Source organism: Galeopterus variegatus, unplaced genomic scaffold (genome assembly GCF_000696425.1).
Source record: "Galeopterus variegatus unplaced genomic scaffold, G_variegatus-3.0.2 Scaffold600, whole genome shotgun sequence".
Lineage (NCBI taxonomy): Eukaryota > Metazoa > Chordata > Mammalia > Dermoptera > Cynocephalidae > Galeopterus > Galeopterus variegatus.
The window spans coordinates 393,555-415,827 of record NW_007726711.1 but is presented as its reverse complement, the minus strand read 5'-3'; the positions used below and the strand labels follow the sequence as shown (position 1 = coordinate 415,827).

At 36.0% G+C, this 22,273-nt stretch overlaps 1 protein-coding gene across 1 annotated transcript in view; it reads left to right on the top strand.

The window, feature by feature from the left end:
• The window catches only part of UNC80 (unc-80 homolog (C. elegans)), a 214,063-nt gene that overhangs the window by 118,366 nt on the left and 73,424 nt on the right, over positions 1-22,273 (top strand). The window contains exons 29-34 of the mRNA XM_008570410.1: positions 5,982-6,089; positions 7,194-7,332; positions 10,492-10,673; positions 11,241-11,372; positions 13,969-14,155; positions 14,778-14,909. Coding sequence (XP_008568632.1) covers positions 5,982-6,089; positions 7,194-7,332; positions 10,492-10,673; positions 11,241-11,372; positions 13,969-14,155; positions 14,778-14,909 — 880 coding nt within the window. The remainder of the gene's footprint in view (positions 1-5,981; positions 6,090-7,193; positions 7,333-10,491; positions 10,674-11,240; positions 11,373-13,968; positions 14,156-14,777; positions 14,910-22,273) is intronic.

The following is a 22,273-nucleotide window of genomic DNA, read 5'->3' as shown; positions in this document are numbered from 1 at the left end:
GCATTAGTACTCACAGAGCCATTTTTAAATTATAACTTTTTTTATTGGGAAAGCAAGATATGTTCATTATAGAAATTTTGGATAATACAAGAGAACTAAAGAACAAAAGTATGTATCTCATAATGTGCTAGTCCACCTTCTGGTGTATGATCTTTTAGTATTTTTTCTAAACATATGTGTGAGGGTATAAGGTAGGTTCATATCATTGACAAAGTGCTTTTTGATTCTTACAAACCTTGTGCAAGAAATTTTTTCTCCCTATTTTACAGGTGTAAAAATTGAGGCTTAGAAAGATGGGGCTGTCCACAGTTCACATCTAGAACATATACAGCTAAATTTTAACCTAGAAATATGGAATATCAGAGTCAGGGCTTTTTAAACTAGACTCATACACCTCATGTTATTCGAACAGTACAAATTCTGAAGGAAATGATGGTGGGAGGTGGATCAATGTGGATTACAAATAAACTGCTCGAACTGCTAATTGATGACATAGAAAAAAATATATGCATATGTATTTGTGTGTATGCATGTGTATGTATATATACATATCATATATGTATATATTTCAAACACAAATGACACTACATTAAAAGAAAACCTATTTTCATTTATGTAAGTTTTCTCTTTATTTAAAAACTTCCTTAGCTTTATCAGAAAACTGTATGTTGGAAGTTGCGAAAATACATGAACCTAAGTTAAGGTTGTTCAAACTGTACTTTCATCTCTAATCTATACATGACCGAACCCAACATCCTTTAAGATCCAGCTCAAATGCTATCTCCTCCCTGAACCCTTTTCTGATCCCCCTAGTGTTAAGCACAGGGTATACTGCAGGTGGATGACAAATGTTATTTTCCTTCCTGCCTTCTTCATCTAAATTTTAACGGCATTTTACTTGGACTTTTTAAAAATCCTTCAATTAATTATTTATTTATTCATTTATTCATTCATCTATTCAATAATTTTTTTAAAAACCTATGAACCACACTGAGCCCATACTTTGTGCTGGCTATGACAGTGGGCAAAAGAGATGTGGTCCCTGCTCTCATATGGTGCACACAGTCTAGTCCAAGAGACTAATTGTCAAATAAACGTCTCAAATTGATAGAAAATTGCAACAGCAATAAGTGCAATGTAGGAGAATCACACTGTGCTGAGAGAGCTTATGAACAAGGCTTTGAACTTGTCAAGGGAAATAAAAGACAGCCTTTCCAATAAGGTGTCAAGTGATCTTTGACTGAAGGATGCAGAGACGTGAATTGTAAACAGAACTTTCCAACCTGAAAGAAGAGGTTAGCACATCATGGCTAGAGCATAGGGGACTGGGTGCATGTGGAGACTACACAGGTAGATGGACAGCTGACCATGCCATGGGAAGGCTTTTATTCTATCCTGTGAGTAGTGGCAAAGATCCTCTTCTGCTTAATCATAAACTTTTTGAGAACTGAGGAAGTCTTACGCATTTTGTGTGCTGGATGGTACCCTAACAAAGCACACATTTAGAGCAGAGGGACTGTAAATATTGAATGAGTGAGCAGAACTGTAGTTCTAGGGTGTTTCATGAGTGATCCCCACCTCTGGCTCATGAAGGGCACCTGCCTGAAGCAGCAGAAAGAGCTTACTGACCTTCTCCTGTTGCTTACGTTTCTGAAAGGGAAAAGGAAAGGACAGCAAGAGTAGGTGTCTTACCAACTCAGCACACTTAGTCATTCAGGTGGAGGCTGAAAAAACGTGTTGAACCTTCTATGATAAACATTTCATTTCCAAAATGCTGGCCTCCTTCTCAAGCTCTTTTTTTTCCTCTCATGATGTTTTCCACTTGTCTGTTCTGAATCTGTCACATAAACGAACAATGCCCATATTTCCAGGGCCAAAGTGAAAATAGAGTAGGCAATAAATCCAGAGTAAAAGCAGTGTTCTGATTAGAATTGAATCTTATGAGCAATTGGTATTTCATTCTTGCTTCCTTTTAAATTAGTTTCTATGGCAGAATATATTTGTGGCACTTAGTACATTTTGTAACTCATCTAACTCTGATCAATCTGCTAATCTGCATGTCAATGCTCAGACACTCACTGTACATTCTGTTAGTCTATTTTAGTGCACCTCCAAACTTGAGGGTTTTTAAAATAAGCTATCATTCTATATGTATCTATCAACTTCACCAAAGAATTCTGCTATTGTTCCTCTATGTCTGTAATTTGTCCAATTCTATGTCATAAATAAATGTTCAATTAGTGGTTGTTGATAAAACAAAAGGAGTAGATAAAACAACTTTTCCTTTTAGCTAAAAAGGAGAGGAGAGGTAAAGGGTGAAACATACCCCCCCCCAAAAGAGAGGGCGCAGTGTGGGCAAATTTTGTGAAGCCAATGCAAGTAGCAAGAGGTCAGCTGATTTCCTGCAAAACTAATATTTTTTTCTAAAGCTATAGACAACAGTCTCAAGATCTGGGTTTTGATTTCATGGGCCAGAGTGCTTTCCCACTGTATCATATGTAATTCATGTGTCAAAGATGTATGAGGTGGGGCTGGCTGGTTAGCTCAGTGGGTTGGAGTGCAGCCTTACAGCACTGAAGTCATGGGTTCAGATCTCCGCACCAGCCAGCTGCCAAAAAAAAAAAAAAAGATAAAAAAGATGTATGAGGCACAAAGGGTCTTTCTTAGGTTACCTTTTGAGGAATATTGCATTTCTAATGGTATGATGTTCTTTCCAGAAACATGAGAAAACCCCCTTCTCAGAAAGCCTGTTGGCTGACTTCAACTTTTCCAAATTTATGTCTCTCCTCTACTTGGACTTTTCATTTGTTTGCTTGTTTGCTATCTGCCTCTCCTAGAAAGATATGCTGTCCAGGAGGACAAGTTTCAGGTCCTCAGCGTATCTGCAGAAGTTAGCCCAGTTCCTGACAAATGGTTAACTCAATAACTATTCTTAAAGTATTGGATAAATAAATAAAATTGTATTTAAAATAATTAAGGATTATTCCTCTCTAGTCAATTACCTATTGTTGCAAGGAACAAAAACTCATTCAATCTTGTTCAACGATTACAGAGTTTCTTCAAAGGGTATGTAGCAGGATCTCATGAAATCAGGGACAGAAAGGGATAGCCAAGACTCAAGGGAATGAGAACTGAAGCTGCTGTTCATCTCAGGATGGACAAGTCTCTCATCTCTGCTTCCTTCTGCATCATCTTCTGCTCACTCATCTCTGTCCCCTGGACAGCTCCTCTTGCTTCATTCATCTTGTGCTTACACTGAAAATCCCAAGGCTGCATCATTATTTCTCAGCTCCAGCAACCATCAATAAATGATTTGGACTTTGTGTCCCTGAATTCCCTAGGACAGGAATTTGATGGGGCCAACTCCTCTTTTTGAGACAAACACCACAAGTGATAAATCCTTAGCCAGTCTAAGAATTGGTTTGGCATTGCAAGTCTAATCAGTAGTGGTTAAGTAAGGAGAGAAGTCACAGAGTCAACTATGATGGATTTTTCTAAGACCACATACAAAGAAGAAAATGACAGTAGTCCAAGTTCTATGCCATCCCATAATGAGCATTCTCCAGTATCCCTGACAGATCTTGGGGCTGTATAGCTGCTTCCATTGACCACAGCATCCTCTGGTAGAAGTGCCTCAACAATGGATGACGTCCTCTATTAGGGATAAATTCTAACTTTTGGTATTGGCTTGCTAGTCTTGAGTTTCTCTACAGGACCCTACTTGACGTGTGATTGCAACCACCATGTGCATCTCATAGTTTAGTAAAACCTTTGACTCTTCAAAGAACCACTAATGGAACTAGCCTCCTACTCCATCCAGTTTCTAAATCTCTTCTAGCCAAATGTTATATCAAGCCACCAAAGCAAAACGCAACTAATCAAAGCTTTATCTGTCTGATTTAGGGGTCAGACTAGTAGAAGGACTGTAGGACCTTCACACAGTATACACAATGTCCAGCACAAATGTACCCATCTCTGATATTTATCTTCCAAGTCTGATCTAGTCATTCAAAAAGCCTGTTTCTCTGCTATGAAAGCCCTTCCAATTCCTTCCCCTTTCCACTAAAACAAGCACCCTAATTATCATGAGGTCGCTGGAATGCACCATGCTTCCTAAGGAAACATGCAGGATATTAAATATTTGATATCTGATGAACTTGACTTATACCTTCTGTTCCCAGTAGGCAGAACTAAACACAACCCTACATTTCCCAGAATATCAAAGACTAACATAAATGTTCATCTTTTTTTTTTCCTAAGCTGTATCTGCCTGGTTAAAATTCCTATAATTTAGCCAGGAAGTATTATTCAAATGTATCACTGAAAAAGACAAAACATCCAGCCAAAAGAGAAAGGGGTAAGGTATTTACAAAATTCAAAAATTATATTTTGAAATAATCATAATGACCTGGGTAAATACTCATTGTAAAATCATAGTGAAATGAGTTTTAAATCGTATACTACATAAATAGCATTATCACAATTGTGCTAAAAAGCATAAGGAAAAAAAAGGCTGAAAGGAACCAAATAATGGTTATCATTGGGTTAGGGATTATTAGGATTTTTGTTTTCTTCTTTATAGTTATTCTGTCTTTTTCAGATATTCTGCAATGTGCATGTGTTATTTAATAAATAGAAAGAACAAAAGCAGAGAGCTGCCAATTTTCAAACATCTTGACTCATTTTAAAATAGATACAACCCTACCTTTATAAGGAAAACTGTTGCTACATGTAATCTTAGAACAGTTGTCAAATTATATAAAGTAGGTATGCTATTTATTTCTTTTACATTCACAGAAAAAAAAAAGCAATACAATATTTCTCTTCCCAAATGATATGTATTCCCAAGTATGTGCCTCCACGGTTTTTTTGCTTTTAGAAAACACAGCAAGAGTTCTGATTCACTTGTTTCCAAGTAGGTTCATTTAAAAAGTTAGTTCCACACCAGTCACATAACAGATGCATTGTCTTGGGTCTTTTTGTCAGAGTTTCAAAAGACTTTCTTGGAACATGCATGTACTTTTAGATTTGCCTTTTCTTTCAAAATATTTTCACTGATAACACTGTGAAGCTCTGTTTAAAAACTCTTAAGGAGTTCAGTTTTTTCACTTGGCATAGAGAGAGAAAGTGTTTCATTGACATGACACTGGAAAAACAAATGAACATTTATTCTGTGCAAGGAGGATTCCCTATTTGTACAGCCTGGAGTGCAAAAATAGGAGGAATCAGGATTTGAGATAAATAAACAAAGCCCTGTCCTCATTAGGATAGATTCTTCTCCCAGCTGCTCTGCTCACTCCATTCCTTGGCATTTAGGGAGTCAGAAGAAAAAATGGTCTCATCTGTGTTTATGCAGATGAGTCAGGCCTATTCTGGACCCTGGATGAGGGGACAATTTGAAAGAACAGCTGCTGGCTCCTGCAGACAAGTATGTTTTTTAAAGAAACTATTTTACCTGCACAGCTGAGACATGGATGATTGACGACCCCTGTCCTTTGTCCTTTTATTTCCTAACACTTCTTTATGAAATAGTTTCTTTCTTCCAAATGGTGCAACTTGTAGCATCCAACCCTATAGAGGAACTATTGGATAGAGTGAATTTCATCTGATAATATTTTAAAGGATTTATTTTTTAACAGCTTGATGGAATATAATTAGTCCTGAAACAAAAGTCAGGAGATCCTTGTTTTTTCCTTATTCTACTAATAACTAGCTTTGCAACTTGGTCAAGTTATTCCACCTCTCTGGACCCCAGTTTCCTTGAAGGTAAAAGAAGAGTTTCTTACTAAGTTTCTTTAAGCTCCCTTTTTATTACAAAATTAATTGCTTTTATAAATTGCAGGAACTATAGGCCTACAAAACGGCTTTAAATCATCCCCTCCATCAGAAGATAATTTAGAGAATTTGGGGGAAACACAGCACTGTTGGTTTTTGAGAAAACGCAACAGACTTTGTCGCATATCTCATGTTCTTTTTTTCAGTGCTCAGATAAGTCATGTCTGAGGACACCTTCTCTGAAGAAGAGAGTTTCAGATGCCAACCTGGAAGGGAAAAAGGATTCTGGAATGCTGAAGTACATCAGACTTCAGGTATTGGAACCTGGATCTGAAACCCTCATAGAGCATTAACAGGGAAGGGGCTCCTTACAGCCTGGTTACTAGTGTTGGGGGCATATAATATCAGTTGGCGCAGTGTTGGCACACAGGCCCCTCTAATTGGTTAGCAAGAGTGCAATCAAGTGTGCAAGGGAAAAAAATACCTTCTTGCTAGACAGCAGCTTCCACGAACAAGGCTTGGCAACCCCAGTCTCTCCACTGCAATGGAGCTAATTTCCCACCAGTTGGTGATGGTGATGCTCATAGGTTTTGGAATGAGACCGTCTGGGTTCATATCCCATGTCTGCTGCTTTGACCCTAGGACCTTGGGCAAGTTATTTAATCTCTCTTGGTCTTAATTTCCTCATCTGTAAAATGTGGATAGTAACACAAGACTTATTCCAAAGGATTATTAAGCGAATTAAATAAGATAGTACATTTACCTGCCTATGCAGTGCTTGATACATTGTTATATTTCTATTATAACTTAAGCTCTGAATTATAATAACTTTCCCCAGAAAAATATTTTCATGAATGTGTTTAAAATGATGACTTGTCCAGAACCTACACTTACCACTTAAATTATCTGAAATAATGCATTAAATAGGATTTTGTGGGCTAATCTGTGTAATAACCACAATGAATAATGTTGTTTCAAAAGGAAATGCCATCCAAGTTCACATTGTCTTAGAAAACTGACTTTCTAAATGGACTCTTTTATAAATTAGAGATTGTATATAGTTTTCAGTGAAAACCTACTAATAGGATGCTTTAAAAGTCCATCAAGACTTTTAATGAAAAGTTATATTTGCTGGGGCCTTTCTTTTCTCATAGAGTTGTAGTTTATTCTGGGTGGCTGCAAAACAGTTTTTATGGTGAAAGCATTATAAAATTAATACAATTTATTCTGACTATTCTTCAACAAATAAGGTATAAAGCTTATTATACACCATGCCAACTAAAATGGTCTCCCATGTTAGAAAGCATTTTAAGGTCACTGAAGGAAAGCAGAGAAAGGAAAAGTGTCTCTTTAGTTTCATAAGGAAAATGATAACAGTATCTTAGAAGATTTGAAAACATCATTTCCATCTTTTCCAGGTGATGAGCTTGTCGCCTGCTCCCTTATCTCTGTTAATCAAGGCAGCTCCGATTCTGACAGAGGAGATGTATGGAGACATCCAGCCAGCTGCCTGGGAGCTCCTGCTCAGCATGGACGAGCACATGGCAGGGGCAGCAGGTAAGGAAAGACTGCCTGGGAACCCGCTCCTGCTGCTACTGCCATTACTGAGCCAAGTGTTTAAGTAAGACAGAGGTGTGTTCATTCCACTTTTGCTCCTAGGTCAGGTTGATGGCAATTGCTGGAACTCTAGACAGAGCTGTGCACTATAGGAAAACAGACCCAGGTTCTGTGTGTTCTCTTCCAATTCTAATGTAGATGGCATAAGAGCAGTATATCTCTGTCAGCGTATTACCCAATTATAGGGAATGGTTTCCCCAGAATCTACATTTTCACTATATTTCACAAAAGATAAAATTCTTTTTTGTTTTATTTCCTAGATTTACCATGAACCACCATTATTAACTTTATTAAATCTTGTATGAGTAATGTTCTGTGTCCAAATTACAATATCAAAACAAATTTGTTGAAATTTAAGTGACTTGTCCAAGGCCACATAGCTGGTCAGTGGTAGATGCAAAATGTGTATTCTTCATTTTTTTTCTACTTTTTGCACAGATTTCTTTATTTTTCTATAGTTATTCTAATTGCAAAATGCACATGGGGAAAAATTCAAATAGTACAAAGGTGTCTGGAGTCAAAAGCATCACTCTCTTTCCCATATCCCATTCCCTTCCCCAGAGATAACAATTTTTAAGTTTCTTAGGAATCCTTCTAGGGAACCCTATGAATATAAATATATGTAAGTATGTATGTATTGCATGTTTCCTTTGCCACACAAATGGGACATGCTATAAAGGCTTTTGCGCTTTGCGTTTTTTCATTTATACCTGAGATACCATTTTTTAACATAAGTTTATAGTTTTGCCCCTTGCTTTTTAATGACAAATATTCCATTGAATGAATGGACATACCACAATTTATTTAACTAGAACCTCTTAATGGAAATTTAGGTTGATTCCAGACTTTTTCTCTTTTATAACATACTGCAACAAGTATTTTTGTAATATATCTTTCTTTGTGTTGAAGCTCAGGTTTTTGCTTCTGAGAGACAGCTGCAGAAGTTTAGGGCAAGGTCATGTTTCCCAAATATGGGACAGTCATAGAAACGTCCATGGAAAATATAAACAGGTGGACTGGGCTTTAAGAACAGCTAGAAGTGAGCCAAGCTGAGGAAACAGTGTGCACAAAACTGCATGAGTGTGGAAATGCACAGGGCTTATTTGGAAAACCTGAGAAGACTGATTTGATGACTGGGATGGCTTCCATAGAGAGGTCAGCAGTCCATAATATTAGAGAGGTGAGTGGTACTCAGATTGCAACATACCTTTAATGACAAGCTTAGGAGTGTGGACTTTCCCCTCAGCTGTGGGAAACCACTCATGGGTCCTGCACAGAAGGGTAATGTTGCATACAAAATATAAGTTATTACCAAGTTTAACATGACAGCAATAGTTGAATAATTTGGTTTTAGAAACAGTGGCTTTCAGATGAAGGGGAGCCGGTGATATATAGTTAGCAACATGACACTGAAGCTAATGAGAAAGGCCAAAGTTACAGGTAAACCTGTGGAACAAGTTGATATATGTGGCAGCTGGAGCAATGAGAGTGGATGGAATCTCTTTGGGAGAATCAGTAGAGAAAAAGGGAGTGGATGGATGACACTAAGGTCTTCTCTACCTTCCAAGGACAAGAGGAAGAAGCCCTGCCAGCAAAAGACCCAGAAAATGTGATCATAAAAGTAAAAGAACTCAAATAATCTCAAGCCATGGAAGCAAAAGAGAATAGCTCTTTAAGGAGATTGTTATGGTGTTAAAAAAAAAAAAGTGCTGTAAAAATGCCATTGAATCTGCTAATTAATGACTATTACAAGAAAACTGTTTCATAAGGAGGTTCAGGTGGAGCTCTGCAATAATTTAAAGATTGAATGTGGTGTTTAAAAATTGAGACAGGGTAGAGGACATTTTAAAGAAATATAAAGGAGAAAGAGTGGAGATTTAAGCAGCTGGTAAGCTAATGATCACAACAACCAACATTTGTTATAGAACTATATCACACACATAATCTTGTCGATAAACCATTTTATAGATGAGTGAGCCAGAGAGTGTTGAAAGGCCTTATCCAAGTTCACACAGCTCAGAATTAGAGAGTCAGGAGCCCAAACCCAGATCTTCAGACTGCGCATGCCAATGTCCTTCCCATTATATCACACTGCCTCTAAAAATAAAATGCACTTTAGGAGTGTGTAGCACTTTTTAATTCACAAACTATTTTCTCATATATTATTTTATTTTATTCTAATAACAAATTTGGAGGCAGGTATTGTCATCATTGTCATTATTATTACTGACAGTTTACCAGTGAAGAAATGGAGACTAGGAGAAATTAAGTGGTTTGCCCAAGATGACATAGCAGAGAAATATCAGGGCTTGGACTCGACCCGCATTCTTCTAGTACAACTGCCTGAGCATGTTTTGAGGCTCTGCAGAAGAGTACAACAGAGATATTAGATTTTTTTTTTAAGTTTGCCTTTGGCTCTTCTCTCTATGCTATAGAGTGTATCTGTCTCATATGCATTAGCCTTATAACTTATCATGGCACTAGACCTTTCCCTTACAGATATTTGTCTTTTCCAAAACCACACACACACACACACACACACACACACACACACACACACACACACACACACACAGAAACACAGCAGTGTTATGATTTGATTCACAAAATCTCCTTTGGCTTCTCCATCTCTTCTATTTCTGGGAAAGGTAGAAGTTTCTAACAGAGTCCACAATGTGAATTTTGTTTTTAATGTAGCTAATGTAACTTAGGTACATCCTTATGTACCGTCCTTGGGTTACTATGAGATGACTCCAGCCATTTCCTAAAAAGCATATTTCAATATGTGATTTTCTTTTTTCATTTGCTTCTTCTGGCATTCAGTTTTCACCGTAAGCCAAAGGAAGTTTTGCTTGGAATGAGTTATTCTACTGAAATAACACGCTGTTGCTGCCTTTGCACCAGCTATTAGAAGACTGTGGTTGGCAATGGATTCCAGTGGCTGGAACAAATTTTGCTTTTGCCAGTGCTGGTAGCCTGGCTCCATTAGCACCTGGAGTCATTTTCAGGACATAGGGGCATTTCCCACCTCTCCCTTGCCTCCCAGCAATCATACAAAATTTTTAAATATGTAGCTGATGAATTGTTGACTTTCTCTAGCTGCCATGTTCCTGCTGTGTGCCGTGAAGGTCCCTGAGGCTGTGTCTGACATGCTCATGTCAGAGTTCCACCACCCAGAGACTGTGCAGAGGCTGAATGCTGTCCTCAAGTTCCATACGCTCTGGAGGTTTCGCTATCAGGTCTGGCCCCGGATGGAAGAGGGAGCGCAGCAGATTTTCAAGGTGAGGGAAACATCCCACATGGGAACTAGACTAGCAAACCCAGCCCAAGGCTGGTCTAAATCTCTGAACCTCAAAGCCACAGTATATGGCCAAAGAGATGCTTCTTTTTTTACTCTCTTTCTTATTATATAAGTAAACCTAACTTATACATGAATGAATTATTGTTGTTAAAAAATTAAAATAAGAATGTAGAGTGACAAAAAAAATTAAGTTTCTGTAAACCTTAAAATTTCACTAACATACGCAGAAGTAAGCACATACAAATCTGGTGTATAATATTCCAGACATTTTGCTATATCACATATACTTGTAGATTTTTTTGTGGATGATGGGGCAATTAACACAAATAGAGATCATTTAGTCGAAAGCCTTTATTTTACTGATTAGTAAACTGAGGCCCATAGAGATTCATCCTGTAACAGAAAATCTCAGAAAGCAGCCCTTTTCTATGATGCTTGCTCACTGTGCAAGGAGTCAGTACACTTGTGCTTGTGTCATATTATACTTCAGACTCATTCTAGCTCTGTTCCATCTTACTCACTTCATTCTTTTTGTATCGACTAACAGATCCCACCTCCCAGTATAAACTTCACCCTGCCCTCACCAGTGCTTGGAATGCCATCCGTTCCAATGTTTGACCCTCCGTGGGTCCCTCAGTGCAGCGGGAGTGTCCAGGACCCCATTAATGAAGACCAGTCTGTGAGTAAGGGGCGCCTTTGTTCCCATATCTCCAGGGCCTATGGTGTGCATGTAAGAGAGAATAATGAATTTGTGAGACAATTTGTTCATTCTTGTCATAAGAAAATCACCCACAAAAGGTCTTTGTTCTGTGAATAGAATAGAAGGAACTAATATCTGGCAGAGAGCATTTGCAGACTTTCAAGCCAGCAGTTTTGTTTTATAATCAAAGCAGCAGCCACCTTATAAAGCTATTAAAAGCATTAGGAGGGGCCGGCCCAGTGGCGCACTGCTACAGTGCGCCGCTTGGGAGCGCGGTGGCGCTCCCACCAAGGGTTCGGATCCCACATACAGACCGGTTCCCGCTCACTGGCTGAGCGAGGTGCGGGCGCAACACCGAGGGTTGCGATCCGTTGCTGGACATGAAAAAAAAAAAAAAAAGCATTAGGAGTCGATTTCTTGGTCTTAAGTAGTATGTTTGCCTCTATTTATTACACAACAAATATATTCATTTAACCTATAATACGAGTATGTATGCTACCCGAAAAGTAAAATATATTGACACTGAGAAAATAAGGAAAAGAGAGTTGGCAGATCTTATTTTCTTGTTTGAATCTTAGTTTGTTTTTCATTTTGTGGCTTATCAGTATCATCAGAACAGACATCACTCTGAGATCTCAGCTTTTCCAACTGCTGTCAGTAATATCTCATAAACAGTCAGGTTTAGAACATAGTCCGTGTAAGAGACAAAAAATCAAGAATATGCACCTTTTGAAAAAACAGATCTTCAAAATATGCCTTTTTCACCTGTTGAATATCATTTCTCTAAATTACAAGAGTAATGTAGAAAATTTGGGGAGAAAAACAATATATCTCTTTGTACAAATCCATCATTATTTCTTTGCATAAATTCCTATGGAATTTATGGCATTTGGTATATAACTATTAAAGATTTTTGATGCAAAATATCTCCAGAAAGGTTATATCATCTGACACTTACTCAGTAGAATGAGAAAATGTCTTTCCTATTCAAATTAAATAGTGTTCTTTTTTAATTGCCACTTTGAATAGCCCCCAAAGAGTTACTGTTTATCTATTTACACTTCTTTGAAAAAGTTATTGGAATACATGAAGTTAGGTTGAACATTTTTTGCGTATCACACATAGATTTTCTAGGCATTTGTAGTTTCTTTGGAGAACTGTTAGTTTGAACTCTTTATCCATCACAATATGCCTATCTTATTTTAATTCTTCCACATACAGTACCTTCATATCTGATGGGTCTTTGCCAAAGAGAAAGACATACCTGGTTGTTCTCCCATATTTGCGGTAATTCCAGCATCTGAACCAGCTACATAAGGATCTTCGATTTTTCTCCCATGGAGGAGATGGGTTCACTTTAGCCAACCACACTTTCTATCCCAAGTTTACAGTGGATTTGAAACCAAGTTGCTGATTCTACATGCAGTTCTCTTACTCATTCCACAATTCTTACCTTGTGTCTAATTATAACAAAGGAGCTTAACCACCTGTCTGAGAGTGAATTGCCATGTGGACTAACAAATGCTCTTAATTGCTGTTATGCCATTCATCATAGGAAACCTTTAGTCTTAAGATCCTGCATAAAGGGATCTTACTATCCTACAATGAAGGCAACCATTTAGAAGAGTGACTAACTCCCTCTACCTGTCTCTAGAACTCTATATGACTATAGACCAACAATGAGATGTGGAATTGCTGTTGTACCTAGATATTACTTCAAGTTGGTAGGGAAGAACTCCAGTGATCACTGCCCTGCTCTGAGACCACAGATTGTGTCCCCAAAGCTCTTCAAACTCATCTGGGCATAAGCAGCATGATTAAGGCATGAATAGAATAGACATTTTGCAGAGTGAATCTTTGTTCCTTATCCTTCACCTGTGGAAGTGTGAGTTGTTCTTAATATTTTTCCATTTTGCTTTGGCTGCTAGTAAACACAGAGTCAAGTTTATGTTCAACCTTAGTAACACTATCAACTCTCATCATTTTCACTTAGTAGCTTTGTTTCTACAAATATTGTTAGGTATTTATGGTGTGCCACTGTATTTATCTACACAGATTGAGTATTTACACTGTGGTTGACAGTTGAGCTATAAAAATAAAACACTTAACTAAGTGGTTTATATGAAAGATATCTCTTTCCTCCTCCTTTCCATGGTTCTGACTTTCTATTTTATTAACCGTATGAAGTAAATTTAAAAATAAGTTTAAAATTTTTAAATAAACTTAAAATGTGTTCAAAAATTTCAGAAAGAAATAAATTTTGGAAACTACTAAAAAAATTTATTTGTTCTTAATGTTTAAAGAGTGAATCATTGATAAAACCACCCAAGTTCTAAAGGTGAAATTGGATCCTTTCCAGAACTTACAAGTATACTTGAAAGAATTATTCTGATAACAGTACACAGCCTAGAAATTTGGTAGAAAAATAAACAAATCTTCATGAAACCAGATCGTAAATACCCTAACATTTTCTGAGAACAAACTACCATGTTCGTGTAATTCACTGGACACCCTTTATGCCTGTGGCCTTGCAGAAAAATTGCCATTAAATAAATTTGACTTCATGTCTCCACAGAAATCCTTTTCAGCCCGGGCTGTGTCCCGCTCCCATCAAAGGGCAGAACACATCTTAAAGAATTTGCAGCAGGAGGAAGAGAAGAAACGTCTTGGTCGAGAAGCCAGCCTCATCACTGCTATCCCCATCACCCAGGAAGCTTGCTATGAGCCCACCTGCACGCCCAGCTCAGAGCCAGAAGAGGAAGGTGCCCTCTACACATGGGACTTCTTGGGGGGCTGGGTCACAGGGAAAGTACTTGCTTTGAACTAAAGTCGATGATATTATGTGACATGAGGTAGTTGCTCCCTTCCATCTCTCACTTCCTGACACTGTCCAAAGAAATAGAAAAGTTGTTGTTTTCTAGAGTTTAGAGTTGGCCTGTTTCCAGAGGAGGACATTAAGCCACAGCCACATTGAATGAACCAATTTGATAATGGACCAAGCAGTAGTTCTGATTCAGGGAACGCTGACTCCAGAATGTGTGTTAAAGTAAATACAACCACTCTTTGATCATTAAAAATGGGGTTAGTTCATTAACTCCTTTCAACCTTCACAAGCTCAGATAGTTGGTTACCTGGTATCAGAAAATGATTTACGAACCGTTCTAAATTCAATGACTTTCTGTCCTGCTTTTGTGAAAACTGAGAGAAATTTTCTGTCTTTCTTCCTGTAGAGTTTTTTTCCTCCTTTCCTAAGTACACTCTAATTACTTAAGCCTTATGGTCTGAGAGCAATAGACACTTGTGATGTAAGTACAGCTGTAGTTGTGATGAAGGTAACTTTTTTGTTACAAAACCGAAGTTCACATTCCCCATTATGTTTGTCAGTAGAAGAAGTCACCAATCTGGCGTCTCGTCGGCTGTCTGTAAGTCCATCCTGTACCTCCAGCACTTCCCACAGGAATTACTCCTTCCGCCGCGGGTCGGTCTGGTCAGTGCGTTCAGCTGTCAGTGCCGAAGGTGTGTCCTCTTGTTAATATGTTCTTTATTTTTCATGACTTTTGTGTTTTGAAACATTTTCCAGTTAATATCGTTATCTCACTTCCTTACACTATCTTCATTAAATAGCTTGTTTCACAAATTGAAGTTCTAAAAACAAAAATTAGATTGAGTGGCATCCTAAAAAAAACTATTGTTGATTTAACCCAGCAATTGTCATTATTGAGTTGGCTCTATTTTAATTACATTACATGTGACCATATTGCAGAAGACATTTTTCTAGGCAGTTAATATTGTTCTGCTTTAAAAAAAAATATCCAGGCCACACTCAGGACCAAATCAAAATCTTTGAGAGTGAGACCCATGCATCAGTATTTTGAAAACCTCCTTGGGTGATTCCAGTGTGTGACTATAGGATGCTTTAGGATGTTTTTCTGGGATAATTTAATAATCAAAGGAAAACTAAAGCTATTCCTGTAATAAAGTCCGACTCTTGGTGTGGGGTAGTGGGGGACAGAATATGATGCCTTTTAATTCCAAGAACTTAAAATATGCTTGTCTGATGATGAACAGTTGAATGGGATGCAATACTTCATAATTATACAAATTTCATCACTGATTTATAAAGTCACTAGAAAGATATACAAAAATGGAGCAAATAGGCCAGTGGTTCTCAACTCTTGGCTGCACAACCCTGGGGAACTTGAAAAAATGACTGATGCTAATTAATCACAATTTATGGGGATGGGACCCAAGTCACATGTATATTCTTATAACACCTTTATTAAGATATAATTCACATACCATAAGATTCATCCCTTTGAAGTATACAATGCGGTGGTTTTTAGCATATTCGTAGAGTGTGCAACCATCATCACTATCTAATTTTAGAATATTTTCATCATTCCAAAAAGAAACTCCATGCCTGTTAGTCAGCAGTCCTCAACCACCACTTCCCCCAGCCCCTGGAAAGAACTAATCTGCTTTCTGTTTCTATAGATTTGCCTATTCTGCACATTTTATGTAAATGGAATCATACAATATGTGGTCTTTTGTGACAGAATTCCTTAACTTAGCATAATATTTTAAAGGTTCATCCATGTTGTAGCGTGTATCAGTTTTTCATTCATATTTTTAGCCAACTAATGTTCTATTCTATGGATATCCTACAGCTTGTTTATCAATTCATCATTAGTGGACATTTGGGTTGTTTCCACTTTTTGGCTGTTATGAATTATGATTCTATGGACAGATGCATATAAGTTTTTGTGGAAATACCTGCCAAACTATTTTCTGAATAATACCTTCATATTCCTACCAAAAAGGATTGGGTTCAAATTGCTAAACATTCTTGCCAACCCTTGTTATTACCAGTTTTTGTTTTTGTTTTAGTTTATTCATCCCTGTGGATATGAAGTGGTATCTCATGATTTTTCAGTTTCCCAATGACAAATGATGTAGAGCGTCTTTTCAAACGCTTATTGGCCATTTATATATTTGGAAAAGTATCTACTCAAATATTTTGCCATTTTTAATTGGTAATTTGTCTTTTAAATGTTGAGTTGTAAGAGTTATTTATATATTCTGGATACATGCCACTTATCGGACATATGATTTGCACTTATTTTCTCCCATTCTGTGGTTTGTCTTTTTATTTTCTTAACAGTAACTTCAAGACATGGAAATTTTTAATTCTAATTAAGTTCAATGTGTATTTTTTCTTTTGTCACTTGTGCTTTCAGTGTCATATCTAAGAAACAACTGTCTAATCCGAGGTCATGAAGACTTACTCTTATGTTTTCTTTTAAGAATTTTATGTTTTTAGTACTTTTATTTAGGTGTGTGATCAATTTTGAGCTAATTTTTTTGTTATGGTGTATGTTAGAATTCAACTTTATTCTTTTGTATACGGATATCTAAATGTCCCAGCACCATTTATTGAAAAAAACGATTCTTTCCCTATTGAATTTTCTGGGAACCCTTGTCAAAAATGAATTGAAAATAAATGTAATGGTTTATTTCTCATCTTTAAATTCTAGTCTATCGATCTGTATGTCATTCCTTATATCAATAACATGCAGTCTTGATTACTGTAGCTTTATAGTAAGTTTTTCAGTTGGAAAGTGAGTCCTCCAACTTTGTTTTTCTTTTTTAAGACTATTTTAGCTATTCTTGGTCTCCTGCATTTTATGAATTTGAATTTTAGGATCAACTTATCAGTTTATTCAAAAAAGACAGATATGATTTTGATAGGAATTCCATTGCATTGAATCCGTAGATCAATATGGGACACATTAAGTCTTTGGATCCATGAACATTCCATTCATTTAGGTCTTTAATTTATTTCAACTTTGTGTATAGATTTTGGTGTACAAATCTTGCACTTCTTTTGTTGAAATTATTTCTAAGCATTTTATTCTTTTTGATGCTATTGTATATTGAATTGTTTTCCTAATTTCATTTTTGGATTTTTCATTCCTAGTGAATAGAAATGCGATTGATTTTTGTATACTGAGTTTGGACCGTGTGTCCTTCCTGTAATAGTTGATCGAATCTAATGTTTTTATGGATTCTTTAGGATTTTCTATATGCCAAATCATATCATCTGCAAATAGAATTTTACTTCTTTCTATTTAATATAGGTGCCTTTTATTTCTTTTTATTGCCTATTAGCACTGGGTAAACACCTATTTGTCTATAGTTTTTATTTCTCATGATGTCATTGTCTAGTTTTGGTATCAGAGTAATACTGGCTTCATAGAATAATTGGAACATATTCCTTTTTCTTTTATGTTTTAGAAGTGTTTGTGAAGAATTGGTGTTAATTTTTCTTTAAATATTTGGTAGATTTATCCAAAGTAATCTGGGCCTGGGCTTTCCTTTGGGGAAAGCTTTTTTTTGGGTTACTATATCAATCTCTTTGCTTGAAATAAACTTATTCAGATTTTCTATTTCTTCCTTTGTCAACTCCTGTGGTTTTATGTATTTCTAGAGATTTATATATTTAATCTACATTCTCTAATTTGTGTAAAATTATTCATAATATTCCATTTTAATCCTAATTATTTTGGTATGATTGGAAGTGATATCTCCTTATTCATCCCTGATTTTGGTAATTTGAATCTTCTCTCTTGTTTCTCAGTCTAGCTAAAGGTTTGTCAATTTTCTTGATCTTTTCAAAGGATCAAATTTTAGTTTCATTAATTTTTCTTTATTGTTTTTCTATTCTCTATTAAGTTCTATCCATTTTAGAAACTGGGATCATGAAGTCTCCAGCAATTATTATTCAATTGTTTATTTCTCCCTTTAATTCTGTTGGGTTTTGCTTTATATGTTTTAGGGCTCTGTTTTTAAGTGCAAATGTGTATAATTGTTACATCTTCCTGATAGACTGACCCTTTTATTATTATAATGTGTCTTTCTTTCCCTCCAGTAAAAATTTTTCTCTTAAAATATGCTTTGTCTGATGATTATATAGCCAGTCCACCTCTCTTTTGGTTACGGTCTGCAGGGCATATCTTTTTTCATCCTTTTCCCTTTCATCTTATTTTTGTCTTTGAAACTAAATTATGTCTTTTATAGACAGCATGTAGTTAAGTTATGTGTGTTTGTGTGTTTGTAACCATTCTGCTAATTCTGACTTTTGATTGGAGCATTTAGTCCATTTACATTGAATGCAATTATGGATAAGGTATGATTTATGTCTGCTATTTTAAAATATGAAATATGTTATATGAAGGGCATACTTTTCTATCTTTATTTTATAATAGGTGTTATAGTGTTTTACATAACGTTTATAATATTATGTTAAAATAAAATGTAAGCATAAAGGATGATTTAAAATCTTTATTTAGTAAGCCCAACATTTAAACTTCCTTAGGGACAATGTTAGGGATAATTTCTTTTTTTAAAAAAACAAAATGTTTATTCTCAAATTAGTATTATTTTTTTCCATCCATTTTATTTTATTTTATTCATTGTACATGTTTATGTGGTACAATTTGTTGTTTCAGTACATGCATATATAGTTTAATAATCTAATCACAATAGTTAGAATATCTGACACCTAAACATTTATTTATTTGTGGTCATTACATTCAAGATCCTCTTTTGTGGCTATCTTGAAATATACAGTATTATTAGCTATTGTCACTCTAGAGTACCAGAACTTATTCTTCCTATCTAACTGTAATTTTGTAACTTTGTACCAGTCTACCAACTTTTCCTCAGCTTCCTCTCCCTCCACCCTTTCCCTGCCCCTGATAAACACTATTCTACTCTCTATTTCTCTTTTTTCTTTCTCTTTTTAACTTATTTTTTTAATTGACCCATGATAATTGCATATATTTACAGAGTACAATATGATAATTGGGTATATTCACACTGTGTGCAGTGAACATGTCAGGGTGCTTAGTATATCCATAACCTCAAACGTTTGTCACTTCTTTGTGTTAGGAACATTCGACATCATCATGACTTGCTGTTCAAAGATACACAGTACTTTGATGTTGACTGTAGTCTCCCTATGACTATAGAAACCTAGATCCCATTATTCTTATCTCTCCAATATTTTGTATTCACTGACAACCCTCTCCCCATCACCCCCTTTCCTTTCCTCCCATCAGTCTCTAGTAACTACTTCTACGAGATCAACGTTTCTAGCTTCCACATATCAGTGAGAACATATGGTATTTCTCTCTCTGTGCCTAGCTTATTTCACTTAATGTAATTTTCTCCAAGCTCATCAATGTTGCTGCAAAATTTCATTCTTTTTTATGGCTGAATAGTATTCAATTGTGCATATATACCATATTTTCTTCATCCAGTAATCCATAGAATGACATTTAGGTTGGTTCCAACTCTTTGCTATTGTGAATAGAGCCATGATAAACAGGGGAGTGTAGGTGTCCCTTTGAATTGTTGAATTCCATTCTTTTGGAATATATCCCATAGTGAGATTGCTGGATCATATGGTAGTTCTGCCTGTAGTTGTTTGAGAAATCTGCTTACTGTTTTATATAGTGGATGTACTAATTTACAGTCCCATCAACAGTATAGAAGGATTCCTTTTCTCCACATCCTCACCAGCATTTGTTATTCCCTCTCTGTTTGATAATAGCCATTATAACTGGAGTGAAATGATATCTCATAGTGGTTTTGATTTGCATTTCTCTGATGATTAGCAATATCGAGCATTTTTTCATATGCCCATTGGCCATTTGTATGTCTTCCTCTGAAAATGTGAATTCAGTTCCTTTGCCCTTTTTAAAATTGGATTATTTGTTTTTATAATGATTAAATTGTTTGAGTTCCTTGTATATTCAGGATATTAGTCCCTTGTCAGAATCATAGTTTGCAAATATTTTCTTCCATTCTGCAGGTTATCTTTTTGCTCTTTTGATTGTTCCTTTTGCTGTACAGAAGCTTTTTAGTTTGATATAATCTCATTTATTAATTTTGCTTTTGTTCCCTGTACTTCTGAAGTATTATTCATAAAGTCTTTGCACAGACCTATCTCCTGAAGTGTTTCCCCTGTTTTCTTCTAGAAGTTTTTATCATTTCAGGTCTTACATTTAAGTTCTTAATCCATTTTGAATTGATTTTGGTATATGTTGAGAGATAAAGGTCTACATTTATCCTTCTGCATATGGATCACCAATTTTCCCAGCAAAATTGCTGAGAATTTATTGAAGAGACTGTCCTTTCCCCGTTCTATGTTCTTGGCTCCTTTGTCAAAAATCAGTTATCTATAGATTTACTGCTGAATTATCTATTCTGTCCCATCAGTCTATGTGTCTGTTTTTGTGCCAGTACCATACTGTTTTGATTACTATAGCTTTGTAGTATATTTTGAAATCAGGAAGTGTGATACCCCCTGATTTGTTCTTTTTGCTCAGGATTTCTTTGGCTGTTTGGGTCACTTACTGTTCCATAAAAATTTTTGAATATTTTTTCCTATCTATTTCTGTGAAGTAGGTCATTGGCAGTTCGATGGGGATTGCATTGAATCTGTAGGTCACTTTGGGTAGTATGGTTATTTTGACAATATTGATTCTTCCAGTCTATGAGCATGGGATGTCTTTCCATTTTTTGTGTCTTCTTTAATTTCTTTAATAAGTGTCTTGTAGTTTTCATTGTAGAGATCTTTTACTTTGTTGGTTAATATTATTCCTAGGTATTTTGTTATTGTTGCTATTTTAAATGGTATAGCTTTCTTGGTTTCTTTTTCTGTTAGCTTTTGTTGGTGTATAGAAAGGCTACTGACTGGCATGTTGATATTGTATCCTGCAACTTTACTTAATTTGTTTATCAGGTTTAGGAGGTTTTGGCAGAGTCTTTAGATTTTGCTTACATAAAACCATGTAATCTGCAAATAGGGACAATTTGACTTCCTCCTTTCCAATTTGGATGTCCTTTATTTCTTTCTTTTGCCTAATTGCTCTGGTTAGAACTTTCAATAATATGTTGAACAGAAGTGGTCAGAGTGGTTGTCCTCATATTTTTCCAGATCTTAAGGGAAAAGCTTTCAGCTTTTCCCCATTCAGTATGATGTTAGTTGTGGGTTTGGTTATCAAGTGTTTTTCCTGCATCTATCAAGACAATCGTATGTTTTTTTTTCCCCTTTATTCTGCTGATGTGATGTTTTAAGTTTCTTGATTTGCATATGTTGAACCATCCTTACTTCCCTGGAATAAATTCCACTTGATCATGGTGTATAATCTTTTTTCTTTTTTCCTTTTTTTTTTTTTTATGTGCTGTTGGATTTGGTTTACCAGTATTTCGTTGAGGAATTTTGTAACTGTGTTCATTAGGGATATTGACCTGTAGTTTTCTTTTTTTTGTTGTATCCTTGCCTGGTTTTGGTATCAGGGTAATACTGGCCTCAGTGTGGAAGAATTCCATCCACTTCAATTATCTGAAATAGTTTAAGAAGTATTGGTATTAGTTCTTCTATAAATGTTCGGTAGAATTCAGTAGGAAAGCCATTTAGTCCTGGGCTTTTCTTTGTTGGGAAAATTTTTATTACTGAGTCTATCTCATTACTTGTTTTTGATCTATTTAAGTTTTCTAAAGTTTCCTATTTCTTCCTGGTTCAGTCTTGATAGAGCAAATGCATCCAGAAATTTATCCATTTCCTCTACGTTTCTACATTTATTGGTGTATAGGTCTTCATAATAGTCTCTGATGGTCCTCTGTATTTTGGTGCTATCTGTTGTAATGTCTCCATTTGCATTTCTTATTTTATTTATTTGGGTCTTTTCTCTTTTTTACTTGGTTAGTCTGGCTAATGATTTGTCAAATTTTTTTATCTTTTCAAAGAACCAGGTTTTCGTTTGATAGATTTTTTTCATATTTTATCTTTAGTCTCAATTTCATTTATTTCT